The sequence below is a fragment of the Peromyscus leucopus genome, chromosome 1 (genome assembly GCF_004664715.2).
Source record: "Peromyscus leucopus breed LL Stock chromosome 1, UCI_PerLeu_2.1, whole genome shotgun sequence".
Lineage (NCBI taxonomy): Eukaryota > Metazoa > Chordata > Mammalia > Rodentia > Cricetidae > Peromyscus > Peromyscus leucopus.
Window position 1 is genome coordinate 53,114,118 of NC_051063.1, and position 16,466 is coordinate 53,130,583.

General features: G+C 55.2%; 1 protein-coding gene across 3 annotated transcripts; it reads right to left on the reverse strand.

Annotated features, from left to right (window-relative positions):
* Positions 1-3,242: 3,242 nt before the first annotated feature.
* Positions 3,243-16,165, reverse strand: Ldb1 (LIM domain binding 1). 3 transcript variants are annotated; one of them, XM_028891146.2, is made up of 11 exons: positions 15,688-16,165; positions 7,023-7,125; positions 6,849-6,893; positions 6,668-6,743; positions 6,468-6,570; positions 6,171-6,343; positions 5,556-5,678; positions 5,284-5,367; positions 5,066-5,189; positions 4,709-4,857; positions 3,243-4,009 (listed from the first exon to the last, which is right to left on the reverse strand). In XM_028891146.2, the coding sequence occupies exons 1-11, from the start codon at positions 15,710-15,712 to the stop codon at positions 3,779-3,781; spliced, it is 1,236 nt and encodes a 411-aa protein (XP_028746979.1). In that variant the 5' UTR covers positions 15,713-16,165; the 3' UTR covers positions 3,243-3,778. The 3 variants fall into 3 exon arrangements, with proteins under 3 accessions (XP_028746979.1, XP_028746981.1, XP_028746982.1); XM_028891148.1 differs by lacking the exon at positions 15,688-16,165 and adding an exon at positions 9,981-10,539 and having other exon boundaries at positions 3,257-4,009; XM_028891149.2 differs by having other exon boundaries at positions 3,779-4,009; positions 4,715-4,857; positions 15,688-15,973.
* Between the last annotated feature and the right edge of the window lie 301 nt (positions 16,166-16,466).

Consider the following 16,466-nt stretch of genomic DNA (forward strand, 5'->3'; position numbering starts at 1 on the left):
AGGATTAATGACGTGTGCCACTGCCCCCAGGCCAGGTCCTCCTTTTTTAAACATTTATTTTATGTTATGTGTGTAGGTCTTTGCCTACATTTCTGTTACATGAACTGCATACATGCCTGGAGCCCTTGGAGTCAGAAGAGGGGGCGCCAGAACCTTTGGAACTGGAGTTCACTGGTGGTTCTAAGGAGCCATGTAGGTGCTGGGAAGTAAACGCTGACCCTCTTCAGAGCAGAAAATGTTCTTTACTGTTGAGCCATCTTTCCAGGCCTACTCTTCCCTTTGAAAAGGTGGAGGTCAACTTAGCTTAGGGGTGCTGTAGGTTGTGAAAGACTAGACAGGGGTCTGAAGAAAGGGGTCAGAGCTCCGGCTCGACGGATCCAGGCCAGGAACTGTGGGAAAGGAGCTAAGGGCAGTGGGTTGTTGGGGTCGGCTTCACAGCTGGAAGAGACTAAGACACACCTGGAGCTTTAATAGAGGGCCTTGGAGGAACTCTCCCTTCCTTTACCGGGGAAAATGCTTTCACCAGGGACCTTCCTCACAGGGGCTGCTGGGGGACAATGAGGAGGAGCCAGATCTAGGACTTCAGAGGAAACTGCTGACAACTGTTTCCCAAGTTCAAATAGTGAGTTCCTCTGTCTCTTGGGCCTACCCCTTTTGCCTCAGCAGGGGAGAGCAGGGCACGGTCTGCACCTGGCTAGCTTTCTTTCACTGATACACACACACACACACACACACACACACACACACACACACACACACACACACACACACACAAAAGCAAATGTTCAATTCAGTCTTACAACTACTGTCCCAGAACCCAATAACACAACCTCATTGCTAAGCCATGCATTCGGTATCAACACCTTCTCATTTTATACTTAGAGCCTCCATGCACACCCAAATGTCATGTTTTCTTTGCCTCCTTTAGTTCTATTCCTGGTGCCTAGAATTGGGCCTGGTAGCTAAGAGGACTCAATAGTAGCTGAATGAATTCTCCAACCCATACGTAAACATCTATACACATGTCCACATCCACATTAATATACTACTCTACAGACATTTATACACACACCAGGGCCTCAGTTCAGCAGTCATATGCATAAACACACTGGCACACATTCAGGCTAAAAAGGCCAGATGTGCACTCTGCACCAGACATACACCATCCGCAGGTACTACATAGGACTCCAAATGAGAAAGTGGCTGGCCAATGTCCTTGTCAGGCCATGTGAAGCCTGTGCGTGTGTGTCCATGTCCATGTGTGAGCACAGCCCTAAGCTGTCAATGGGGCAGGTTAACTGTGGAGGGGGAGAGGGAGGTGTCAGTCAGCTAGTTCTTCTGTTATCTTTCTGTGAGGCAGAAGGCCAGGTCTATCAGGGTTAACTGAAGATCTACATAGCTCAGTAGGGGGAGGGTCTGTGACTTCCTGTTAGGAGACACTGGGTTGGAGAGGAGTATCATGGGTGCTAAGACCCAAGCTCCAACCCACAGTAGGGTCTCTTCAACGGAGGGGAAGTTAGTAGCTAACTGGGAAGAAACCTGAAGGGGCCCTGTTTCTACCTCCCTATGGAACTTAGGAGCCCCTAACAAAGCTGACATAAGACAAATAATTCTGCCCCTCTCTTAATCCCTCATCAGGGGTCTTAGGCCCCAGGGGAGACTGATTTAGGCCTGATCTGGGATGGGGGGATGGGCTCTGTTGGTTTTTTGTTTGCTTTCTTTTTTTTAGCAATGTCCCAGAAAACAGCAGAGAGCGTCACAGACATTCTAACTGCCCCAAGGTCCTGCAACCCAAGTCCTTTCCAAGGACCCCGTCCCCAAAAGCTTTCCAACATCTTCACCCAAGTCTCTCTCCCAGGAGCCCTGCTTCAGAGCACAGGAACCTTGTAACAACTAGAGTTAAGGGGCAGCAGTTGGGAGTGGGGGTGTCTGTGAGAAAAGACACCACCTAAGATATTGGGGCCAGGATAGGGTACCTAGGAAGAAAGACTGGGGCCTGGAGTGAAAGGCATGACTCAGAAGAGCTCCACTGAGGAAAATGTGAGGAGATTCCTGAGAAAGCCTGTCTGGAACTGGGGGATTTTGTTTTTCGGACAAGACGAACTCCCTATACAGACCAGGCTGGTTTTGAACTCAAGAGATCCTTTTGCCTCTGAGTGCTGGGACTAAAGACCGTATGCCAGCATGCCTGACAACTTTGTACCAATGACTAACCAGGACACTCTCAAACCAAAAAGTCTCTTTATTGATTGGTACCATACATGACTCAAATGGCCAAAAATAGAAAAAAAAAAAAAAAAAAAAAAAAAAGGAAAAAAAAGTAAAGAAAAAATAGAAAAAAAACCATGACAGTAGGGATGGGATCTCCACCTCCTCACCCTTTCCTTTGGCTCCTGACAGCATCCTCCCAAAAGTGGCTGGCGTGGAGGAAGCAGGGCACAAGGGACCCCATAATCCAAAAGGGAGAACAGGGAGAGAGGAGGTACCCATACACTCTGGGGCTGGCCACAGGAAAAGGCAGCAGAGCCATGAGCCATACATAGAACCACAGAACCCTGCTCTTGGCCTCTCCGCACCCAGACCACATGCTCCAACTAGGAAACGGAGCTGAGGATACTGACTGCCCCCCTCCCTTCTATGAGGGAGGGGACACGGGGAGAGGAATGTCTACCTTAGCTTGGGGGAGGACAGAGGCCGGTTCTCCCTGGTGGGCATAAGCTCCTTTCCCTCAGTGAAAGGGGCTAGGACTAACTACACAGTTTGAGGGGCTGGGAGAGGAGGAGGGTTCTGGAATCAAGCGGATAAGGTCCTCTCACCCTATTCCTGACACACTGAGACAAGAAAGCACAGTGACAAACTAAGCGGCCCTTCCCTCTGTCCTCCCCACCCATCCAAGACAGCTGCTCGGGTAGGACTGTAAAAATACACACCGTGGTGGGATGGAGCTAGACTCCCGGCACTAAGAGGCCAGGCCAGCGCCCCGGAGCCTGGGGAGACATCCCATAGAGGTTGTCAAAAGATGTGGTCATCAACGATCCCATCCCTAAGCGATGGCATGCTGCCCCCAATTCCAGTCACCCCAGGGGAAGAGAAGAGAGATGGCAATGTGTCTCCTTGGTCTGAAGCTCCTCAAACTGTATAAAAAGGTAGGCATACTCCCCCGCCCCAACTCTCACCCCCACCTGGGCCCGGGCCCTCCATCAGCCGGAAGGAGGGAGGTAGCTAGATTTGCAACAGGGGAATAGGGGACATGAGTGACTTTTTTTTTTAATTTACATTTTTAATAATATTATTTTTTTTAAAAACTTGGAGCTGGGTAAGTGGCAGAAGGGAAGAGCCCAGAATTTTACCCTCTATTAACAGCCACTTAGGGGAAAGGCATTCGACCAAGCCCCGTAACTTTAAGCCCCTAAGGGCTGTGGGTATAAACACCAGGCTCAGAGGGACAAATCAGGAGGCTGGGACACCCAGAACCTGGGGTGAGAATGGGGGCAAATGCCCTGGGGAGAGGAGGGTCAGGACATTCCTCCGAGGCCCAGGGTCCACACAGGCATCCACATGAGTACCCCCTTCCCCCAAAAGGCTCTGCAGGGGCCAGGCCCAGCCCAGGGCAACTGGGGGGCAAATCTTGGCACCTGCCCCAGTGAGTCCAGTTCCTCCCTGAAGTGGGTGGATGGAGGTTGCCCATTTCAGATGCTCAGTCTCTCATTCCATCTTCTGCTCCCTGGGGCCTTGAGGGATGGGGCAGGCGGAGCACTGGGTGGCCATGGCAGGGCCTTTACTGGGAGGCCTGTGACGTGGGGTTCTCCGATTTGCTCTCTTGGCTGGACGGGGGCTTGCTGTTCCAGGGGCTGTTGGCGCCCAGTGCAGGGGAGTTGTTAAAGCTGTCCTCGTCGTCAATGCCGTTGGCCGCGTCAAACTGCGTGTTCTCCAGCCGAGTGATGAGCCTCTCGTCCTCGTCCCCGAACTCCCCGCCCATCAGGGTGGGCTCCCCCACCACCATCACATCCTGAGAGTGGCGGAGGTCCCCAAACATAATCGGGGCAGGGGCACGCCCGACCCAGGGCGGCACATATCCCCAGAGCCCCCATACCCTCCCCAGAAGCTCAACGCCCCGCCCCCGCTTCATACCCAAGCTTAAAACCCCAGCTCCAGACACCCTCGGCTCCTGGAGTCCTTCCTTCCCACTAAGGGATGCCGGAGCATCACAGCTTTTGGCCCCTCCCCATTCAATTCTGGAAAGAAGTATCATTTTGCTCCCCTAGCTCCCTAATCCATCTCCCTCTGGTTTTAGGGGCCTCCTAAACTTCTGCCCACATGTAAGAGAGTTGAGCAGATCAAAACTATGAGGGAGGAAATGTGTATGTTCACAAATGTGCGTGTAGTCTACATATGCAACATTCACGCCTGCACACCTGTCCATCAGTGTGAGTGTATTCTGAGGGTGTGCGCCTCACGCTATCTGCTCTGAACGTGTGTCTATTCTCCCAGCTGATCCTGTCCCATGCTCTATGCGCCTATGGCTGAGTGTGTGTGATCACAACCATGCATGTGTGTGCCTGGCCACCAGGGCTCTCTCATCAGTGAAAGGAGTCAGCCCGTGCTGGCTCTAGCGTACACGGGGGAAACTGTCTTGGCGTCTATGCCTGTGGGTCAGCTCAGGTCAGACAGGGGGCAGCCCAGAAGAGAAGAAAGCTGAGATGCTTACAGGTACCTGGCTGGAGAGCGCGAAGGTGCTGGCCGGGCTCTTCTTCTTGCTGTTGCTGTTGTTGGTGTTGCCGCCCCCCGAGCTCATGGTGCTACCCCCTGACATCTTCCGTTTCCGCCGTTTGCTGGGCTGCTGCCGCGCGGGTTCCGCTGTGCCAGGGAAAGGACAGGCAGGTGGCAGAGGGCCCTGGACCCCTATTCTGCATTCCCACTCCTCAGGGGCCTGTGTCCACCCTGTCCTCCTCAGTCTTGTAGCCCCGGGAGCAAGAAACAGAGCAGAGGGAACTTCACGGAGATAAAAGATACAGCCTCGGGGTATCCCGTCAGGGCCTGGTGAGGGCAGGACCAAGGCACTCACCAGGAGGTGCTACCATGCGCTGCCACTTCTGGAAAAGGCAGGTCTTGAGGCAGTCTCGGGGGCTGAGGCTGTAGGTCTTGTGGCGGGACATGAGTTCCTGCATGGGCTCGAGTATCACACAGAGCTGCGGGCAGACCAGAGGATGGATCGGATTGTTAGGGGAGAGACATGCAGCTCAAACGAGAGAGGCTGGGCAGAACTGCGACCATCACACTCACTCGGAGGTAGTTGAGAGTGGAATTGGAAAGCCCACACCGGGTGATGTTTTTGGAGAGCTGATCCAGCATCTGGGGGTCCTGGGCCTGGAGACAGAGGAAGAGCATTGAAATCTGGTTGCATCCGCTCACCTGAGCATGTGACATACTGAGAAAGGGGCTAGCACTAAACCCAGCTATCTCCCCTCTACTAAGTTCGTCAGGGAACGGCACAGCCTGCTCAACCCCGCCGCTGCTAGCCCTTCCCCTTCTCTTAGGGCCTGCTCACAACTCACGTGCATGGCCAGGATGCTCCTGGGGATGAGTTCTCGGTGCTGCCGGATACTGAAGTGCCACGTCTTTATCCGCATCATGTCGTCAAACATGAACTCCAGGTACAACCGGCCCTCCACACACACCTGGGGATAGGCTCGTCATACCCCTGCCCTCTTCCCCACGCACACAAAAATGTGCCTGGTACAGCTCTCCCCTCGACTCATGACTCTCCCCCTGGATAGACTTCTGCTACCTGTGCAAGTGTCTGGGTGCATAACTGTTGCAGCACGCCCCCTCCCCATATACCTGTCATACCTGGCCTTTACACACTCACAAATACTTACACACACATAGTAGGAAAGCTTAACAGATCCTCGTCCTTTTCCCAAGTAGCCAGAGAAAAACCCATCTGCTACAAGCTCTATGAGGTCAGGCTCTCGTTCACCGTATACCTCGGGGCCCAGAAAACTGACATGAATAAACCAAGTAAATATCTGCTGAACGCTAGGCTGCCCTCCCTTCTCATTCGGCCACTTCCCATTATGCCTCCTTGGGGAACAGCTGTAGTACGTGTCGGGAAAGAGGAAATCAAAGCCAGGTGCCCTCGGTGTTCCATATCCTGTCGGTTTGCTGACCTGGGTGAACATGGGTTTGCCGTGCTGGGTCACCATGCTGCCCTGGTCACAGTCGAGGGACACAAAGTTGCTGTGGAATGCCTCCTTGGGGTGCTTAAGTACATAGTACAGCTCCGTAGCACCCCCCTCAAAAATGCTTCGGAAGTATCGTGGGATCAGGGTCCGGCCAATGGCTATAGAGACAGAACAATTTTTTCAGGACAGAGGTACTTGAAAAAGGACAAAGGCGGATCTCTTAACACTTCTGGACTCAACAGAGTGCAGGGAAAGTGTGACACTCTCCCAGAGGCCACTCACTGTATCTCTTTGGTCCATCCTCCAAGCAGAAAGTGATGGTCAGCATGGCGTCATCCTCGAAGAACTCAGTCGTGAAAGCATCCCACCAGAGATTGTCACACTCCTGAAGAAGACAGAAATGAGTAGGTGTGTACAATGAAACATGCCGTAGGGTGCTCACCTGGACCTCCCCCTCCTAGTCTCTATTTCCTTGGCCATACCTCTGTCCAGTTCTGTAGCCGTTTGTTAAGCTCAAATATTCTATAGTCGGTTTGGTTACCATATGGTGTATGCCTCCTGGGGAAGGGAAGAGGTGAGGTCAGGAGCAGACTCGACCTAGCTACCCCACTTCTGCTTAGGTGCATGCAGAGGGAAGCTTCCCGACTGGCTGACTCCACTTACCCTATCCCAGGCTCCAGGTATGTAGGTGGGTACATAGGAGTCGGGCTGTGTAAGGGAAGAGACTGAGAATCAGGGTGGAAGACAGCAATCACTGGAGAGGGGGAGAGGCCAGACCCTTCCCTCTCCAGGCAAGTCAGCGTCTGATGAGGGCTGGGAGGGAGGAAGGCGACTCACCCCACATCCCGATCCAGCATGGTGCCGGGATGAAAGGGAGGGAAGGCGTTGCCGTTCGGGGGCTCCTTCGGCGAGTACAGCTTGAAGGACTTTGAGGAGCAACCTGGGAGGGAACGGCAGAGCCCTAAGCTTCCTGGGAGCTCCGCTGGAAGCCTGCCAGGCCGCCTGGGTGAGAGGCTGGTCTGCTGTTGTCTCCAGTCCGATTACCAAAGAGTGGTGACCTAGAGAAGCGGACTAGTCCAAGGACCACCTACCACCCCTTCAAAATCTAGCTCCCATCTTCTTTAAGAAACGGGAGCAGGGCTGGAGAGCTGGCTCGGGAGAAAGAGCACGGAGTACTCACTCTTCCAGAGGACCTGGGTTTGGTTCCCAGCACACTGGGCTGCTCACAACCTCCTGGAACCCCAGCTCCCGGGGACATAACACCCTCTTCTTGCTTCTGTGAGCACCTGCAATTGTGTGCACCCTCCCATGTACCCTCCCCCATAATTAAAAATACAGTAAAACTAGAAAGAAAGAAGCAAGCAAGGAGTATTGAGCCCTAATCCTAGTCTATCCTCAAGATCTTTTTTTTTTTTTTGCTGAGACTAATGAAGGATGAACCGAAGCAAGGAAGAAAAGCCAGTATCACAAGCTGGGAGGTGGTGGCGCGCACCTTTAATCCCAGCACTTGGGAGGCAGAGGCAGGCGGATCTCTGTGAGTTTGAGGCCAGCCTGGTCTATAGAGCAAGTTCCAAGACAGCTAGGGCTACACAGAGAAACCCTGTCTCAAAAAACCAAAAAAAAAAAAAAAAAAAAAAACCAGTACCACAGAAAAAAGATCAAAACATGACAATTCTGCAAATCTCCTTTTTATCTGCATGGTTTCATTCAATTTTGTGAGGCAGCGGAACCGACAGTAACATTCCCATTTTTAAGATGCGGCAACTGAGGAAGGAACTTGCCAAGAGCACACCATTAATAACCAGCAAAAGTGGGATCTGCACCTAGCTATTCTAATTCGCATTCCATTCTATTTCCACCCTTTGACCCTTCACTGTGCACCCTGGTGACCAAGGTGGGGGGAAGACAGAGGGAATTAGGGAATTCTCTGCTCTTCCTCCACCCTGCAGGGTCTCAGGAGGGTAAGGGATAGAAAGATAAGGGGGGCTGGTGTGCCTGTTGGGTGCGGCCCACCAGATAAACAGTTGAGCTTTTGGCCTCCCCCACCAACAGCCAGTCCCTTATCAGCCCAGCCCCCATACCCACACCTACAATGGGTAGAGCATTGTTTCCAGACCAGAAACTCAAAGTCTAGCCCTTTTTGAACCTTGAGGTGGGAAGGAGGCAGACGGGCTTCTAGTACATTCTACTCACAAATGGTAAAGAGCCTCCATTCCAGGAGCAGACACTAACTAGAAAGGGGTCTCTGTTGTACACATGGGCATGTGCCGGGGTGCCCCCTCCTCCACTTCGTGAAGCAGCATGTATACCCCTGCACACTAGTTTCTAACTGCCACAGTTAGATTCATACTTGGATAGGAGCCAGTTACCCAGGCAACTCTATTCTTCCCCTCCCCACCAGAAAAGAGGGAAACTGAGGCATGTTCTCGAAGGTTCTAGTCCAGTTGTTCTTACTTCCTTAGCCCCTAAAACTTGACTGCACCCAAAAGGCTACCTACCTGCTTTGGCTATATCTGAGCCCTGTCCCTTAATTTAGACATAAAATTTATTTTGCTCCTGGGGGGGGGGGAGACAAAGGAAGACCTTGTGCCAACAACATGTGCCACTTAATTTTCTCCCCAGGGGCCCCATATTACAATGTGGGTAAAGGGGGGGGTCCCCAGAGGGACCCAGACTACGATCTCTAAAGGTGCCAAGAGTCAGAGCTTGTGTGTGCCTGCACACGAGTGTGCCTCATCCTGCCTAGCAGGCTTTCACCTTCAGCTCGCCTCAACACGCCTACCGAGGGCTGGAACCCAGCAGCCCCAGGCAGTATGGGGTGCCCACAGAAAGCCCTCATCTTGTGCAGGAGCTCTCACAGGACCAGGTCCACACACTCTCAGCACTGCCCACATTACTCTCACACTAGGCCTGGCCTGGCCCTGTGCTTCAGGAACTGACAGTCTCCACTCAGCCTCTAAGACGCTCCACTCCACAGACAAGCAGACTAAAGCCGCACAGAAAGTTGGAACTCATGTAGGCCACCAAAGGCCAGGCCTAGGCAATGAATCCAAGAGTCTGGTTTCTCAGAACTGGCCCTCGTCCCCTCTTTTCCTAAAAAGCAGAGCTACCTCTGCCCCAGTGAATTTCTGGCCTCCTGAAGAAATGTATCAGCTCAAGAACTGGAGAGGAGGAAAGCAAGACAGCTGAGTTCCTCACTGGTGTGGTTTGGGGCGAGCCTCAAAGTTCTGGGGAGCTAAAGGCCAAACTCTGTGGCCTCTATTGACATCTCAAGTGAATGGACTCAAACAAATCCAGCATCTCTCGGTACTGGGAGAGCCATAGCAATTCCCAGTAGCCCCAGCACAAGGGGCTGGGGATGAGGAGGGGAGGGACATCACCCTGACCATCTGTCCCTGTTGCCGCCTGTCCACAGGAGGAGGAATACAGGGACCAAGGTGGGGGTGGGAGTGAAGAAGGAAACGTGTCATCCAGCCCTGGAGTCAACACCTGCCCCTCAACAGACTGGAAGCTTTGAGGAAGGGGGTTGAAAGGAGGAGCTCAGAACTAGCAAAGTTTGCTCAGGTTGGAAGCGACGTCCCGAGGCTGAGACGGCACCTCCAGCTGGGCATTTCCATGGTAACCAGACTGACCTGAAGGCAGGCCGCCTCCCTTTCGGGGCTGCCCACAGGTCAGCACGCTTGCAGCCCCCACGCTGGGCGCCGGGGCACTTCTCCCCCGGTCAGCACACCAGGCCCGGGCTAGACAGAGGGCCTTCTGCCCACCCCGACAAGCTCTCGAGGTACCCAGACTTACCTGGGAGAACTGAGGGGGTCGGGGAAGGTGCGGGGAGCGCCTGGAAGCCCTCGGGGCCCCTGGCGAGGGTGAGGACTTAGGTGGAGCCAACTTCAGCGGCTCATGTCCCGAGTGGGACCGGCCGGTCTGGCGGGGACCTCCACTCCGCAGGCCGCACAAAGACTCGCATGCACAGCCTCCGCCCGCCCCGCGGCGTCCGCAGCCCGGGGGGAAAGTTACAATGGCCACCGGGCCGGGGACTGGGGGCCGGGGGGCCGGCCTGGGGGGCGGGGGGCCGCGGGGAGTCCGGAGCCTTCTTTGTTTGCAAGGTTTCCCTCAACAATGGCTGCTCGGCTCTTTCCTCTCTCCTCCTCCTCGGCTCTGCCCGCCGCCGCCTCTCGCTGCCTCTGCCTCCAAGCAGCCCGCCCGCCCCGCCCGCCCGCAGCCACCGGGCCCCTCTGCTGGGGAGGCGGGAGCGGCAGGGCCCGGCACTCACACTCACTCACACTGGCACACTCAGACACACGCAGCGCCCGCCTGCTCCTTCCTTTCTCCCTTTCTCTCCCTCCTCCCTCCTCCTCCTCCTGCTCGCTCGCTCGCTCGCTCTCCGAGCCTCCCTCCGAAGGAGGCCCCAGGGCGGGCGGAGGGTGGAGCTGCCCCGCCGGCCCCGCCCCCTCCCCGCCAGCGAGGAGGAAGAGCGGAGGGAGGGAGGGAGGGAGGGAGGAGGGACTGCTGAGAAAAACAAAAGAGATTGAGACCCGGAGACCGGGGACTGAACGGAGAGACCTGGGCCGAGAGGAGGCCCAGGGAGGCCAGCGGCGAAACGCACCCTGCAGAGCCACAGGCTGGGGTGAAGGGCGGTGCTGGCCTTTGCAGGCTCCAATGTCTTCCCCCAGCCAGCCAAACCTCCCACAGACCTCTCCGGGTAAAGGCCGGCCTGCACTGCCACTCTGGGCTCCTCCGGAGAAATCCAAGAGCGGCTGGGTGGTGGTGGGGGCTGGGGGGGGGGTGAGTTTTTGTACTTCTGACGGACCCACATTCTGAGTGCAGCGTGTAAATACTAGAGAGAAATGGACAGTCCAGGCTTCCCAAACCCAGCCAAGTCCCAAGTCCTGGGTTAGATAGATCCCCTTTACAGAACACCCTTCCGGGACACCACCCCTGAAACCACGTGGACGCTAGGGAAAGAGGCGTAGGGGCGTTGTCAGGGTAAGCAAGGCAAACTTGCCTATCCAGTGGTCCTTAAGAGGGGCCCTTGAAACCTTCCCACTACCCCAGGGCTTAAGAAAGGCATTTGGCTTTAGGAAATTGCTTCATCTGAAAAGAGCCTTCCTAGGGGAAGAGATACTTCAGAAACTTGGGTGGTGGTCCAGGCCCTCCTACTTCCACAGGAAACACACGCACAGGCACCCACTCAAAAAGGAGCACCTACTTTCATTCCCTGTAGTTGAAGGGTGTCCTGTACTGCCCTCCTTCCCCCAACTATATTCACAAACAATCCAAGGCCAGCAAGAAAATATAATATTGCACCTAGCTCTGTAAACATGCTCCACACATAAATTACACCTCTCACCTTCCATGTAAATCAGTATCTGATACACACTCCTTAAACCCTCAACACACTCATAGCCTGGACAGACACAAAGCCTGAGTTAGACTCTGACATCTATTTGTAGGGGGGCTGGGACCATGCATGAATCCTGACCCCAACATACACCCCAAACCTGTGTTATTACTTGCTAAATCCGGAACACACTGTAACATGAATATCTTGGTCAATTTTATGTGTCGACTCTCTCCATAGCCCATCTTCCTGGAACCTGTACTCCATTCTCTCATACCTTGCCATATGCTGCTCTACCCCAGCTTCCACAGACATTGAAATCTGTGCCGTTTATCCAGAGCCTGCAATATACAGCCCACCACTAGGATAAAAGACATTTCTTTTAGCTTGAAGATTTAGATCCTAACTCTGAAATAAGAAACACTCTTCCACTACCAACAGAACAATGCCTGTCGTCTGTGCCTTTCAACTTTCCAAAGTGATCTGGACAGAGTGGAACACACCTGTAATCCCAGAACTTGGGAAGATGAAGTAGGGATTTCAACAAGTCTGAGGACAGTCTGGGATACACTGAGTCCCATGGCCAGGCTCAGCCACATGGAGAGACTACTTCAAAAAAATACATGGTTCTGGATGTGGTGGCGCACGCCTTTAGTTCCAGCACTTGGAAGCAGAGGTAGGCAGATCTCTGTGAGTTCAAGGCCAGCCTGGTCTAAATAACAAGTTCCAAGCCAGACAGGGCTACATAGTGAGACCCTGTCTTTACATGGGACATGTGGGCCTGGTGGAACACACCCGTAATCCCAACACTCAGAAGGCAGAGGCAGGAAGAAGGATCAAAGGAGTTCAAAAACAGCCTCAGCAAAGAACCAAATCAACTTTCCAAAGCATGTTGATAGGCATTGCCTGAAGTGTGCACACAGACACACAGATACACATGGACATTCGTACAGGGAATCAAATACACAAATTTCACCAGAACAAGGGGGCTTGTGGTTAGAAACCTGGACTTTTAACTCCACGATACAAACCCAGTCCTGGAGCAAGGCAGCCCTTCCCAGCCCCATTCCCTTCCCCCTGCAGGCTTCAAATGCCTGTCCACGTCGGGATGGGGGAGGAGCGCATGCTCTGGCTTTTGCCCCCAGCCCAGAGCTCAGAACTGCCTAGTCAGACAGGAACCACAAGGGGCCTCCCCTCTCACTGTGAGGGGCCCTTAGGCACCAAGATGTACCAAGACTCCGACCTATCATTCAAAAGGCTCTTAGTTCCTTTTCTGTGGCGAGTCGACTCCTGCTCTGATCCAGTTCCCCCCAGCGCACAGGGCAGGAAAGGTCCCGCCAAAGGCAGCAAGTCTGTGTCCGAAGGCCCTAAACACTGGTGCGTGGGGGACGTGGGGGGCAGCACAGAATGACAAAGGTGGTGAGGGAGAGAAGCCTACAGTACTCCTGGAGGTGGGGGCCCCGAGAAAAGCGGCCCACAGTATGAGGTCCCAGCACTGCCCCCTGCCCGGGCCCCTGACCCAGGCCTCCAGTGTGCCTGCCCCCATTCCTTTGTCTGTGCCCGGCCTCCCGTTGGCCTGGCGCTCTGCCATCCTCCTCTCCTGGCTCCCAGCCGCCACCACTGCTGCCTCCTCCCCTCCCCCTACTTCTCCCTGCCTTAACCCTTCCGAGCCACATGCTGCCCCAGACAGGCCTTAGCCCCTTAGCATCCTGCCCAGGGAGATGCTCCTGAGCAAGGCTTGTACCTGCCTCTGGTAATTTAGCCCAAGCTGTTCTCCACCCCTGGAGCACCAAGAGGGCCGGAGGGGTGTGTACATGTGTATCTTGTGGTGTTTCCGCGTGTGCATTTGTGAGGCTGTGTGTGCTCTGGCTTCCCTCAGTCACATGTGTGGGGCATGTGCTGTCTCTGCCGGGCTGGGGGAGGAGGAGCCCAGAGACACAGCAGAGCACAAAGGAGAGACTCAGGCAGGCTGGCAGGCAGGCAGCCAGGGCGCCCAGGCCCCAGGGCTGCTCAGGGTGATGGTGGTCCTCAGGCCTGAACTGCTATATGCAGCCAGAATGCCCCTGGCTGAATGAAGCATGTGCTCTCCTCACCCACCCATGCAAGCCTGGTCCTCTCTCCTACCCCACCTCCTACCGTTCTCCACTCCAAGGCCTCTCTTTAAGCCCCTCCCACGGGGCTCTCTGGAGTCTCTTCCATCCACTCACTGTGGCATCAGTCCATCAGACATCTTCCCAGGTCTTCCCAGTCGAGAGAAAGACCCTCTCCCCTTAGCCATCCTTTTGCTCCTTCCCTCTCAGCCCAGCCACCAGACATCAAGAATGTGAGTGAAAATGCACTGACTGAAAATGCACATACTCATCCCTGGGCATGGGTCCTCTTCCTGTCTCCATGCTAGTCAGTGACTCTGAGGAGGACCTGTTTGTTCTCTTCCCACTGACACAGGTACCCTGCCCCAATCCCAGGACCAACCTCCCATCCCCCCCAGGCTGACCACCTCTGCACATACAAACCCTACCTACTGTTTTTGTAGGAACTAAGGATAAAAACTTAAGTTTCAGCCGAGTGGTGGTAGCGCACGCCTTTAATCCCAGCACTCAGGAGGCAGAGGCAGGTGGACCTGAGTTCGAGCTCTGTAGCGCCCAGTCAGTCAGGGCTGTTACCCAGAGAAACCCTGTCTTGGGGGGAAATCTTTTAAGTTTCAGCCTACTAGCTTGTTTAGAGCCTTACCTTACTTTGGGCTCTCAAGCATGATGTTGGAGGGAAAAGTCCCAAGGGAGGGCCGAGAGCATGAACTAACTACCCCTTGTCTAGCATGGGCCAATTGCAAATGAGAAAATACACACACAAACATACACATCAAATTTGTGGGATGGATAGGAGGCTAGGCAGGAGTCCAGCTTGGCCAGCTCTTCCCTCTCCTCCTCCCCACCCTCTGCAGCAGGAGCCAGGAGTTCCCACACCCAGATATTCCAGGATCCTCAGGCTCTCCTAGCCCTCCTCCTGGGCCCTATGCCCCTAAAATGTCAGCCTCAGCGGGCACTTGAAGTGTGTGCCCAACCCAGTCCAACTTGGCTATGGTCACATGATTTCCAAGGAAGTTTCTGCACTGGCAGCTTCCCTTGGGGGAGTGTGTGTTTGTGAGTGTGTGTGTGGAGGGGTCCTAGTTATGAAGTAGAGGCTTCTCAAAATACAGGACATCTAGAGAGGCAAGGGATCCAGACCAGACTAGACCCAGGACACTGACCACTGACTTCTAGAGAAAGCTGACTCCCTCCTGGAAGGAAGGCCAATGGGAGAACCCAGAGTTATAAGGAAGGGGACAGACTATATTCTTCTGTCACGTGGCTCTACGTTTTCCTCCCAGCACACTTGTAGAGCAGAGCCTACACCCCGACCCTATGAGAAAACACTCAAACACAAACATCATGCCTGGCATGATCTGATACGTTTGGGGGGGGTTGTGATTTGAATTTGGGTCCTCCAGTTTTAACTTCGGGGGTCAAACGCTGCTCCCCCTAACTCAACTCTGCAAACCACTTACTTCATAGCCTACCTGGAATTGATACATTTCCCCTCCCACGAAGGGAGATGGCTGACCCAAGGGCCCAATTATCTGACACCCCCTAGGAGTGCTCTCAGTCCCTTAGGAGGGCCAACCTTCCCTGGCAACCGACAGGAAAAGTTAGAGGGGGGCAAGATGGGCCCCAATCAACTCCTCCCCCAAACAGCATCCTCAGAAACAGCCCGGGGGGGGGGTGTCACAAAATATGTAAGAGGCAATAGGCAGCAGGGAAGGGGGGAACCCAAACCATCCAATCACAACTCTACGATGACCTGAGGGGGGGGTCAAAAGTCCAAAGTCACTTCTGATTGGCTAACACCCTGGAATTCTGGGAATTTCAGTGCCCTCATCCCTCCCCAGTTAGCCTTCCCCCCCCCTTTAAAAAAAATACAAGCCATCCTCAGCACCCCCTCCCCGTGCCTCTGGCTGCAGCGCATTTATACAGATGAGCAAACCCTCCCCGACTGAGGCCCCGCTAACTCTATTCCGCCCTCGACCCCACCATGCCTTCGACGCCCCCCACATACAAATTATCACCAAACCCGGGGTGAGGGAGCCGACAGGGAGGGAGGGGCCAGGCGGCCTCGAGATCCACTCACCAGGACAGGCACAGCCCACTGACATCTTCACATCGCCCGCCGCTGGGGGCCCAGCCGAGTCACGGTGCCCGCCCCTCGCAGGGACAGGCCGGGCATGAGCCGCTGCCGCCGCCCGCGGCCCCCGATGCCCTCGCCGCCGGCCCGGCCCGGCCTCTGCCCGGTGCGGGCGGCCCCTGCCTGCAGCGAGGGGCCTGTCAGGCGCGGAGCAGACAGGAAGGAAGCCAGGCAGGAAGGCGAGCCGCTTCTGCGTGTGTACGCGCGGGTGTGCGTCCCCGGAGTGTGTGTCCGTGTGTGCGCGTGTGCGTGTGCGTGTCTGTGCGCTCCCGCCGCCCTCGCCGTCGCCGCCCTCGCGCTCGCTCCCGCTCGCGCGTCCTCTCCCTCTCGCCGGCGCCGGCTCTCCGGCCCTCGTCGGGCTGGGCCGGGCTTTATTAATATGCTAATTGTCCTGCTAGTGGGAGGGGACAGCCGTGTCAAAGTGACCCGGGCGAGCGCGCCGCGAGCGACGACGTGCGTGCGCCGCGCGGCGAGGGGCAGGGAGCGTCCCCGGGAACGGCATGCATGTGACGCAGCTCTTAAAAAACGAGACGGAGGCAGAGACCCCGGCGAGGGCGGGCGGGCGGGCGGGCGCTGGGGTGCGGGAGGAGACGAAGCCTCCCGCTCGGCGTCCGTCCTCCTCCGGGTGCGCGGGGTTGGGAGCGTGGCGGAGCCGGAGCGGGAGCGGGGCTTGGGGGAGGCGGAGCCTGGGTGGGCAGTGAGGTGTAGCCCTCTCTCCACCCCCG

What these genes read in the sequence shown, in the direction of transcription:
- Ldb1 (XM_028891146.2), bottom strand. Translation starts at nt 15,712, where the DNA reads ATGTCAGTGGGCTGTGCCTGTCCTG. An exon ending in TACCTGGAGCCTGGGATAGG is followed by an intron (nt 6,744 to 6,848) that starts GTAAGTGGAGTC and finishes TCCCTTCCCCAG; the next exon opens with GAGGCATACACCATATGGTA. An exon ending in CCACTCTCAACTACCTCCGA is followed by an intron (nt 5,190 to 5,283) that starts GTGAGTGTGATG and finishes GTCTGCCCGCAG; the next exon opens with CTCTGTGTGATACTCGAGCC.